Here is a 12,288-nt window from a genome sequence, read left to right on the forward strand (position 1 = left end):
TTTGGTGCATGTCAGACCGCTCCAGGGAGCGTTTATTGGACAACGTTGTTAAAAGCTGACACCTTATTGGATATTCGAAACGTCAGTCATGTTCAGAGCGTGCGCTTATTGGATCGCGTGTTGTAATTACCACCCATCATCCACGAAAATGATTTCTATTGGACCCACTGAGTACATGATAATCAATGTAGTATTACGTTTTGGACTCATAGGGTCACTGTGGAACATATGAGAAGAACCGCAGACTTTCAAAATGATAAGAACACACACTGAAGTTACGTTTGAGATGTGTTGTTTTTGTCAAAATCTAACTTACAAGTGAGAAATACAGTCTGTATATGAAAAATACATTGCGATAAAGACAAAGTAAAATGTAATGTAGATTCTAGCAATGAGCAAACCACATATCAAGATGACATTGTTAAAGGAGTAGCTACTGTAGGATTTAGTCCCAAACATCCTTGACTTGAATATGATAAATTTGTGAATTATGATAAAGTTATTACACTGACATTCGTTATATATGTTTAATAATAATAATTTATAATTCTTTACATTTATATAGCGCTTTTCTGGACACTCAAAGTTCTTTACACATTTTTGGGGGGAAATCTCGCATCCACCAGTGTCGTGCAGCATTCAGATATATTGACGCAACGGCAGCCATATTGCTCCACACCGCACACCACACAGCAGCTGATTGATGGAAAGGAGCCAGAATGATGAAGTCAATTATGATATGGGGATAGTTAGGAGGCCATGATGGACAAAGGCCAAGTGGGCAGATTTGGCCAGGATGTCAGGATTTTTTAGGTTATTTATTAGCATTTGAAGAGTTCAGATGTTTCCCAGTGATGGGTTGCAGCTGGAAGGGCATCCGCTGCGTAAAACATATGCTAGATAAGTTGGCGGTTCATTCCGCTGTGGTGACCCCAGGTTAATAAAGGGACTAAGCCGAAAAGGAAACGAATGAATGATGAGTTCAGATGCAAAAACCTTCAAAAGTGCTGTCTGAAATTTCCATCGAAATTAACATTTTTCTCAGCCTCCTTTGTTTATGTTTAGATATTTCACTTTAAAGACCATAAAAAGGACTTAATCTTTGCCATAAAAGTGATATTACTAAACCTACACAAAGGTGCCTGATAAAAATGCTAATTTTAGAAGAAAATTTCAGACGGCATTTGGAGGTTTTTGCATCTGAACTCTTTAGTTCTTTTGAAAGTGAATAATTAAACTGATTGATTGAAACATACAGAGTTAAAGTCTGGGTGCAGTTTTTACAGCTGGCAGCACATACATTTTACAGCAGGGAGGGAGCACTTAAGAAAATTACATTTTTATTCGCTATGTAAAGAAATCTGAGGTAAATAAGTTACACTGCTTTACAACACACAATTGGGGCAAAATTGAGGATGGTGATGGTTGTACTTGATTGACAGCTTTGATTTTAAAGCCATTTAAAATCAAGTCTTTCTGTAAAGACAGAAGAGTCCTGCTCACTGATTGAGCAGCTAGAACATTTTAAAATGTTAAACTTTATTTCAAACAAACAAAAGTTATTTTGTGAATACATCGTCAATGAATGGATGAAGTCAGAATCATGGCAAGACAATTAAAAAACTGAATGGAAATGGGGCATTGAGAATAACCAAAGGAAACTTCACAGAGCAGTGTCAAGAACAGATCATGACTTTTTCCTTCAGGTTAGTCCCTTTATTAATCAGGGGTTGCCACAGCGGAATAACCACCTTATTACCACCAACTTATCCAGCACATGTTTTACACATATGCCCTTCCAGTTGCAACCCAGTACTGCGGGGGAAACCGGAGCACCCAGAGGAAACCCACACAAACACAGGGAGAACAAACTCCACACAGAAATGGCAACTGACAAACCCAGGTTTCAAACCAGCGACTTTTTTGCTGTGATGCAACAGTGCTACCACTGCACCACCATGTAGCCTATCATGACTATGACTTAAAAAATAACAATATATTTTTGCTTTTTGTGTTGAGATTTTCTAGTGGAATAGGTTGAGAGAACTTTTTTTAGAGATCTGTCTCCAATAGTGACACAACATTTTTACAAATGGGATATCACCAGATGCCCCCTATGAAGGACATTAAACAATGGAAACTTCGACTCAAGAAAATGATGAGACACAACAAAATGTACTAACATTATCATGACAACAGTAATGGAAGGAGAAAGGACAGGAATAAAACATTTCAAGGAAGCATGGAAGAGCCTGTGAGGATCAGGAGGGCAGCCAGTCACTGCAGGACTGGAGGAAACAGCCAGAGAGAGGTTTTGAAGAAACAGGAACTCTGAAAGTAGCCTGACCTGGCAATCAAGAGAATTTGGGTGAAAGTGACAGACAGACTAAGTTGCTTGAGTGTACATGGCATAGCAGGCCAAATTGGCAGAGCCAGCAGAGCAATGACCTTAGCAGGAGTCGACTGAGTCTTGATGCTTGAATAGAGCCGACTATAGAACCATTTTTTGACAGATCCCTGCAGGACTGTCACTAAATTTCTGTACAGACTGTTTCCATGCATACTTTCAGTCATCTCTGCAGCCACAAAATAAGTGGTTTATAAATGGATCTTTTTATGGCAGGTGTCACATGACCAGATCAACTCATTGCAAAAATCATTCCTTAGCTTAATGATGAGTGTAAAAGGGTAAAAGGGATCTATTATTAATGTTCATGGTAAATTACACCCTTAAGAATAGTTCTAATAAATGGAGTTTTCATGGTGATGCCATAGAAAACATTTTGTGCTTCTTCAAAGAATCTTTTAGTGATTTACTCTTAAAAGAACTACTTGTTTGGTAGCCATTTTTATAATCTAAACAATCTTTTTACACCTTGAAGAATATTTTGTGCAATACAAACCCTATGAATTACAATGGGTCTTCAGGGAACCACTGGTAGCCCACCACTAAAGAAGCTTTATTTTAAAAATCTAAATACTGTACGTTTCAGGTCAAATATGTGACTATTTGGAAATATCAGAGTTTCATTTTTAACAAGTAACTTATCTTATCAAGTAGACCCAAAACATTAAATGCGTTGTTGCAATAAAAGGATACTGTCAGTGACAAGAAAAAAAAACGCACCATTTTTAAAGACAAGGTATGCAGTTTGTTTTTATTTTTTCAGAATTAAACTCAGATTTGTTCATTAGGTGTTTGTGATCCAAGCCGCTTCTTAGAGCGTCAAGGCGTGAGCGCGAGCGCGTGTGAAGCTGCATCATTCTCTCCTCCTCTCCGCCTCTCTCTCATATGCGCGCATTTCACCGCGCTGCAGCCCTCCATCGTTATTCACAGAGGGGGTTGCCCGACTCCTCTCCCATCTCCTTCATTCCATATCAAAGGTGGATGCCATGCCATCGGATAATCTTCATTTATCAGCTGTTTGCGTTCACATGACAAGCGCGCCGGGGGTGTTTTTAGGGTAGGAGATCCCTCTTGGTGGCGACGTTACGGGTAAGATTTATTTGAACGCGTTCGCTCGCTCATCCGCCCTGATGTGATTAGCACCGATGTAATTTTCTTAGTGACATTTGTTTGTTTCTGCTGCTCGATTGAGTGCATGCACTGAAATAAGCACCGCTTAATAAATTGATCGTATCTCAGCTTCTGGTGTTTGCAATGGACCTGATTCAGATTCCGATATAGGCTATATTTGTAACAGGATTGCGGTTCTTGATTGCCTAACGGAATTTTGCTGTTGATGATGTGACATATGGCGAGAACAGGCCGAAGGGCTATCGGTACCTCTGTGTATTGCTGTACAGACGGTAGGGTGGCCGCGGAATTTGCTCGTTATGATGTACTCTAAATGGCTATATTGTGTCCCAGACAGCGGCGCGGCCTGTGTATGATAGTTTACATCGGCTGGGAATCACCGCACACTGGCCTGCTGGAGCCTATACACCTCATTAGTACATCAGAAGGGAAGCCGCATCCGTTTGGCTAATAAGCACACTCAACGGGGCTGCCCTTGGATTTATCTCTATAGCAGAGGATGGAGTGATGTGTAGTTGCAAAAAAGCACAAATAAGCCTTGTGTTGCGTTAGTTGCACACTGCTGGGGGTTTTCTTTCTATTTTTTATTTAATAGAATATTTAGGCCTGTTTAATTAGCTGGTTTGTTTGTCTCTAGATGTTTCCAGAATATTTATAACATTAGAACCTTTGTTTTCTTTTTTGGATGTTTTGTCACCAAAAAAATTGAAATGCGCTCAAAGCTACTGTTATTGAAAGATTTTTATTCATTCCTTCATTTCTTTTCGGCTTAGTCCCTTTATTAATCTGGCGTCAAATTGTGTAAATTGGGTAAATTGTGTTAAAGCAGCTTAACATGAAAGTTCTAGTAAATTGATACTTACCAACACATAAAAAATGGTTGTTTATTGAAAAAGTAGGTTCCTTGAAGAATATTTCACATAAAAAACCCAACATGAAACAAAAGGTAGAGTTCTTTAGATTATTAAACTTGTAAAAGTGGTTCTTTGAAAAACAGAAATGTTCGCTGAGGAGCCCAAAATGGTTCTTTTATGGTACACAGTGAAACTCTATTTTCAAAACTTCATTTTAAAGGGCACCTTTGATGAAAATCATCTTTTTGTAAGCTGTTTGGGCAGAACGATGCGTAGGTATAGTGTGTCCACTGTCATATTGGAGTGATATCAAGACAATAAGTCTCTTTTTTTTAAATTCCAGATGTTAAAATAGGATCCAAATCCCTCCCATTTTGAGACCGACCACAACACGACATAGAAGTGCGGTTTCCCCGCCCATTGAATTGATTGACAGCCACGTATTAACGTCTCCACAGTAACACGTATAATCATATCAACAAGACAGGACGTGCGCAAAGCAACCGGGATTAAAAGATCTTTTTAGCATGCTGTGATCATCAATCATCATCAAATGTGATCAAGAATGAGTTTTACAAGTTGAAAACGTTTTTGAGCGATTTACTTCAGATTTACTTTATCACCACAGTCAGTACAATTATAAAAGAAGACGCTTCAATCCCGGTTTGTGGACGTTAAATCAGGTTTATTTTGTACATTAACATAACAGATATCCATACTGCAGTGGAGATTAACCTGTATCCTGTCACATTTGCATAGCAAAAACAGTGCTAAGTTAAATGCTTGCACTCATGTGTGAACTTTGTTACTCATCATGTGTGTGACTCATCATTGCACTGTCACTGTGCTGTTTATCCGACACAGCCGAGGTGGAGATTGAGGCACACTCTGACAGGCACAGGCAACAAAAACAGCTATGGTTGTTCAGAGCAAAAAATTCAATATTCTGAAAGGTATAATAAATAATCTGATTGGTGTTTTGAGCTGAAACTTTATAGACACATTCTGGAGACACAAAAAACTTAATTGAAATCTTGAAAATGGAGTAAAATAGGTGACCTTTAAGAATAAATGCTGTATTTATTTGATCAGAAATACAGTTAATAAACTTTTGGTATGAAACTTCATTTTAAAATGGATTGGTATGTGAATATAGCCTATTTTACTGTTTCTTATGTCACAATGTAATTTGAAAATATATATTTTTTCTGTGCTTCTGAACTTTTCATCAGCTATTATTCCAGTATTCATGGTGACATCAGCCTTCAGGAAAAACCTGAACTGTACTGTTGCATGTTTTTTGCAACTGTGATACATTCCCTTACAAAAGTAACATTTTATTTAAAATATACTGGTATGTTGATCTTTTTAAGTAAAATGTATCACAGTTTCTATTTGCCAAAAATGTTAAGCAGAAGTTTTTAACCCTGATACCATAATAATGACAATAATTCATTATTAAAAATCAGCAAATCTGCTTAGAATGGTTTCTGAAAGATCATGTGACACTGACAGGTGAAGAAATTATGGTTAAAATTCATCTTTGAAGAAAGAAATAAAAAATCAATAAAAAAAAAATTATGAAATATTTAAGAATATTGCTTATATAACCCCCTGAACAGCAAATGTTTATTTTAACCAATAGCATTTAATTTTATTGTAATGAAGTAATTAGTTTGAATTGCTTCCTAAGCCCTGGAAGACCTAATATTTAGAAACCATTAAAGGCAATGCTTGTAACTGTGATTTCTTTCTTTATTATCAATTTTTTTTTTCAACAAAACATTATCCTTGATTGTTATTTTATTAGCAGTTTTGACTTTTTGTTAACAGTTTAGCATGCAGAAAGTGTATCATTTGCAGTGGCCTAATTCTGTTTCCTGTTTGATTAAATCATTTTTGTTTCTCATTGTGTCAAGGCACATTTCTTACATTTTTACGAGCATTTGACATTCTTCTTATATTTTATACTCTCATAACTACTGTCCTTGTATAAATGCATATCATTGGTCACTTAAAGACTGAGCATTGTAATTAGGAACTGGTGGATTACCACTAAAATAAATAAAAAATACAGTTAAATGATCCTGAAAATTACAAATATAATGGTTTAAACATAATTGGAAAAAGTGATGCTATTGGAAATCACACATTTAATATTTTAAAAACGTTTAAAAAGATTAATATAAAAAACCCCACATCTGCTTCCTCTTGTGCTTGCTGGTAATGTACAATAAGGTTAAATAATGGACCAGAGTCTCAGGAGGGAGGTGGGAAAGCTGTGGGTCAATTAGTGGTATTACCAGAGAAAAGCCTTTAGCAATGGCGCTAGCTTAGCACTGCTGACTGGTAAATTAATAAATGCAATATGGATTATGTGATCAGATAACAGATTAAGTACTTGTCACCAGATTGTATTGTTTTAAAATGTTAATTATCAGATTACAGTTACTTTTAATAGATTACATGATTAAATTACACCTTATTCACACAAAGCTGGCCTATTTACGGTTTACTAATTCTTCTCCTAATTATTATTAATGTTTGTATTTATCCAGAAAGTTGTCTTTGAATGATTACACATCACATTTAAAAACATTTCGAGGTATTTTCTCAACATTGCACATTTAATCAACTAGTGTTTCATTTATTACAGATTCAGCCTGATCGCATGAGGAAACGTAACTATTTTACATTTTGTCAGTTTAGTGGCTAATTCGTACAAATTCGTACAAGTTCAGTCGTATGGAAATATACGATTTTTAAAAGGAGGTGTGGCACCCATCCCCACCGCTAAACCCAACCGTCATTGTGGGATAAGCAAATTGCGTGAATGAGATCGTCTGAATTCATACGAATTAACCCCTTAAACAAAAGTTACGAATTGACATGAGATTGTGTTGGATAGTTCCCCCTTCGGTCATTTACTCATTCTCAAGTTGTTTCAGTCATGAATACATTTCTTGTGGGTTTATGGGTTTGGAACAACTTAAGGATGATAAGGATGGTGGATAAAATTGTAATTTTTATTAAGTTTAAAATGTTTAAACACTGTTGGTGATGCAGTGGCGAAGTAGGTAGTGCTGTCGCCTCACAGCATTAAGGTCGCTGTTTCGAGCCTCGACTGGGTCAGCTGGCATTTCTGTGTGGAGTTTGCATATTTTCCCTGCGTGGGTTTTCTCCGGGTGCTTCGGTTTCCCCCACAGTCCAAAGACATGCTGTACAGGTGAATTGGGTAGGCTAAATTGTCTATAGTGTAAGTGTGTGAATGAGTGTGTTTGGATGTTTCCCAGAAATGGGTTGCAGCTGTAAGGGCATCTGCTGCGTAAAACATGTACTGGATAAGATAGTGGTTCATTCCGCTGTGGCGACCCCGGATTAATAAAGGGATTAAGCCGAAAAGAAAATGAATGAATGGTCAAACTTTTTTTTTTTTACTATCGCTTTAATTAAAAAAAACAGAAAAATTGTATTATTTATTAGTTTGTATTTATTAGTAGACCATGCAGTTAACAGGTTTGACAAGTTTACTTCTACTAATTTTGCCTTTGAGTTTGATAATTGAAAAGATGTTGAGGTGATCACTTATAATCAATAACAACCTTGTAGTAGTACCATCTTTGGTAGCATGCAAACAGCAAAATTTACTCACAACTAAAAAATATTATCTGTGGTTTTTCACGAAGACCAGCCCGATCTCAATAGTGTGATATAAATTTTATATAATATTGAGCCTGGTCTCTTTTCCTTCACTTTCATCAATTGGTGAAGTTTGTTCCTCGCCACTGTCGCCACTGGCTTGCTTGGTTTGGGACTTGTAGAGCTGCGCATCGATGGAATTGCTCTTCAGTGTTTGGACTTACAGCAGTGAAATTTAAACCACAATGAACTGAACTTAACTGAATTTAACTCTGAAAACTGGACTGACACAGTTTCAGTTTAAGTTTACTAAAACTTCTGTGTTAAGCTGCTTTGACACAATATACACTGTTTATTAGAAATAAAGATAAAAATTGTAATTATTGATGATTATATATTGTTGATTGACAATTATATTTTGATATTATAAATTGATTAAGGCTTTGCTAAAGTAAATATTAAATGCATCATAACCATTGGTCTTTTACAGCCATGTGCAATCTACTGGTTGTTTAAGAGTTTGTCTTTAAAAAACGCCTGTGAGTCCGTGCTTGGGATTCTTTTGCTCACAGAGCCTGTCTGTGTCTTCCATCGTACTTGGAAGAAACCCAAAAGGCTTTAGCCCCACTTCACATTTTGTCAATTTAGTGGCGAATTCATACAAGTACAGTCTTACATAAATGATAAACTTTTAAGAGGAGGTGTGGCACCAAACCCCACCCCTAAACATACACATATAAACATACAAATTAGCCTCTAAATTCAAAAGTTACTAATTGCAGTGAGATATCATTGCAAAGACTGCCTGTGTTCACACACATCACCGTTGAAACAGTCGCAAAGCCAGCATAATTAACCAACAAACTTTAATTAGTTATTTAAAACAACTTACTCAAAATAAATCCATACACAAACAAACAAAAATGAATTGAGTTGTATCTCTGGAGCTAAAAAGTCAGTTCTTATGCAGATTCAGTATGATCTTCACCTTCATGAACTCTGCTTTTCAACACTCAACCACAAAACCCAATGTTTATTTTATTTTAGTGTCAAGTATGCCAAAAAATAGACAGTAGACCATTTTGTTTTATAGCTGTAATAAGATGACACTAAATTTCTATGAAAACATGTTGCATTGTTTCGCTGTATTCAAATTATTATATCTGACATTAGCTCTTGTGCAAAATTAAAAGGTACAGTATTGTGTCAGTATACATGAATTTCCTTATAATGAAGCCTGTATGAAGTGTCATGCCTTAAAAAGACTTTGAATACAGTGAATGAACAGATTGTACAGCTTTTATGTACAGTAATAAACTTGTAATGCAGGAATGCAGTGCAGCTGACATGACCAAGGTTTTTCTTGTACCTCAGCAGATGGAGAAAGCCCTCCATCAGCTTCATCAGCTACAGTCAGTCACATCAGGATTGAGTCAGTCAGTACCATGGACCTTTAGGAGCAGGAATGGCAACTTACAGCACCTCTCGCTCTGACTGGACTGAGTAAGTATATTAGTAATTAGTACAATAATTCTATCTACAATGAATGTAAGTTGCGCAATGCATCTAAAAACAGTCAAAATCATTACAGTCAATAATTCTGTCTCCACTGCATACACAAAAAAATAGTACAGTGTGTAATATTGTTTATGTTTGAATACTTATTGTATAAAATGGCCATTTAGTGCTTATATATAAATTTTTTATTAAACATTTGCAGTTAAGGGTCACGTTCAAGTGCTTTGAAATTCTCATTTTTGTTTGATGCGTGAGGTAATTTGAACCGAAACACAAAGAAGGGTGAAACATAGAGTAGCTCCTCCCCTTTTAAAAAACAGCCAATAGCATTTTGTTTTTATCACAGCTCTGCTAATTAGAGTGGTTGAACTCAAGCACATATAGCAATAACATCTTGGAGGAGGCGGGACCTGTCAGATACTAGAGAGCATTTGATTGGTCAGAAGATTTGAGGAGAAACTGAGATAAGAGGTGATCCATTTGGGCAGAAGTGACAAAATGCAAGCGTTGGTTGTTTATATCTTAACATATAGATATCCTTAAGACTAACACACTGAGTACGTTTACATGGACACCAATAATCTGATTTTGATACGATTAAAACAATAAGCTGATTAAGAGTCTACCATGTAAACAGCGCTTTTTTTGATTAGTTTAATCTGATTAAGGTCGTAATCGAACTAAACAGAAATTTAATTAAGACATGTGGAGTATGCTGATTTTAGTCACATTATTGAAGTGCAGTACAGACATGTAAACACCTTAATCAAACTATTACTATATCAAATTATTAATTTGTATCTAATAAATTGCTAATACTTGCATTAAAAAAATCCCCTCCTGACTTTTTATTGAACATGCATGGAATTAGCAAATATTCAACAATATCATTAATCAATAAGTTTAAAAAGTTAGATACATTAGTTAATTTAGATAGTATGAAGTTTCACATGAAGAACCTCTACAGTTTAAGTGCACTGTAATTTAATTTCACTGAATGATGTTTTAACGCTCTGTATTTGTGTGTGTGTGTTTTAGTTTGTAGCATGCGTTCCCTACGTAAGACAGTGCTGTTAGCTCTGGTAGCATCAGTGGTGCTGGTTTTGGCAGTGCTACACTCGTGGCCCACACGGGTCTACAGTACCGTGGATGTTCGGTATAGACCAGGTCCTGGAGCTGAGCGGCTGCTGGAGGAGAGACTTCCCGAACTGGACCCCAGCGCCAGCACCATCCCGTACCGCGTCAGGGAGAGTGTGGCACGGTCAGTGAGTCTTCGTATCTGATTTCTGTTTGTCTGTGTTCCATTAGTTCTAGCAGAGCAGACTGAGGAGGCATGTAAAGCCTTTAATGTCTGCAATTAAAGGTCATTTCACTGTGCACAAACAGACGCCTATAGTCACTTAGTTTGGAGACACATTTTTTCCCTCTCCATATGCACCTGACACCTACTTATAAACACTCCATATTTCTGAAAAATTGTTGTTATAGCGAATTAGCTCAAGGGAACTGAAGATTAATTTGAACGGGGCTTCGAAATAATCGACTCTTTAAATCCGAACAAACGAATCATCCAGCGATCGTTCGAACGGACAGTTGACTTCATCTACGACAAATGCTATCAAAAATAAAACCCATTATGTTTAAGCAGGGTAGCAAGATAGATTAGCTATTAGATTCACAAACATGCACAGGCACCTTTCTTTATGCAAAATGAAACTTTATTGACTAATCTAACAGAAACTAACTCCTAACACAAACACACATTCAGAGTCGTCTGGGGTTCTCCTGGCGTTCTAGTTCTGGATTCAAGTCTTTCTCTGGTCTTCTAGTCTTCAAGTCTGGGCGGTGGCCTTAGGTCACAAGCTTTTATTGGGATGGTTTTGTACCCACCCTCAGTAGCCGAGTTGACCAATGAGAAGTTAACTTTTGGTTCCAAAGCATGGTGATTTGCATATGCCTTCTGGGTGTAAACTGATTCAGAAAGGTTAAAATTTCTTAAAATGTTAATATGTTGCACATGTAATAACATGAAATGTAAACAATCAATCAGTACACCAAATGTACACATTCTGAGTGTGCTTCATGAAAAACCCAACCCAGGCTCATTCTGAAAACGTAGTGCCGAGGACGTTTCTGGAGACCGGCCGACCCACCCTCCTCCTTCCCTGAACCCAACCAATTTTACCAATTGACCCGCCCGCCCTAAACCCAACCAACGATTTACAAAAGCTGTCCGGAAAAAGAAAAGCCCTCGTCCGTTTTTTTTTTTTCTACCACGTTTTCGGATTTTACCACATTCTCACCCTGTTATGAACCCCTTCGCTTTATTTCTTGGATTCTGTTTTAGTCTTACCTGATTTCTGGAACCGCTCTTCCTCGAACTCGCCCGATCGTCGTCGTCGTGGTCAGCTCCTCTCTGCGTCTCAAGTCCGCCGACGTACAGGACGAGCTAACCGGACAAACTGGTTGCAGCGGGAAAGCCCTCCACACGAAGGTAAGCGGTCAGCCGGCAAGTGCTAAAAGGAACGGCGTAATACCGCCCCGCAGCGTTTGCTTAAAAAATGAAATGCAGCCATACGTACCTCAAGCTACATAATTCGCGGTCTCCAGGAACGTCCTCGGGACTACGTTTTCAGAATGAGCCTGGGTTGCAACAACCGACACACTCTTTTCCTCTTCATATGCACCAGACACTTTCCTAAAACACTTTGCTATAAGGACTTAATAATGATAAAATAT

The 12,288-nt window shown here is 37.4% G+C and overlaps 1 protein-coding gene across 1 annotated transcript in view; it reads left to right on the plus strand.

Moving 5' to 3' along the window:
- The first annotated feature begins 3,328 nt into the window (after positions 1–3,328).
- Positions 3,329–12,288, plus strand: part of b4galnt1b (beta-1,4-N-acetyl-galactosaminyl transferase 1b) — a 37,993-nt gene continuing 29,033 nt past the window's right edge. Inside the window, exons 1-3 of the mRNA XM_056460198.1 lie at positions 3,329–3,496; positions 9,406–9,534; positions 10,588–10,810. Coding sequence (XP_056316173.1) covers positions 10,596–10,810 — 215 coding nt within the window. The 5' untranslated portion in view covers positions 3,329–3,496; positions 9,406–9,534; positions 10,588–10,595. The remainder of the gene's footprint in view (positions 3,497–9,405; positions 9,535–10,587; positions 10,811–12,288) is intronic.

Source organism: Danio aesculapii, chromosome 6, assembly GCF_903798145.1.
Source record: "Danio aesculapii chromosome 6, fDanAes4.1, whole genome shotgun sequence".
In the NCBI taxonomy this organism is placed as follows: Eukaryota; Metazoa; Chordata; class Actinopteri; order Cypriniformes; family Danionidae; genus Danio; species Danio aesculapii.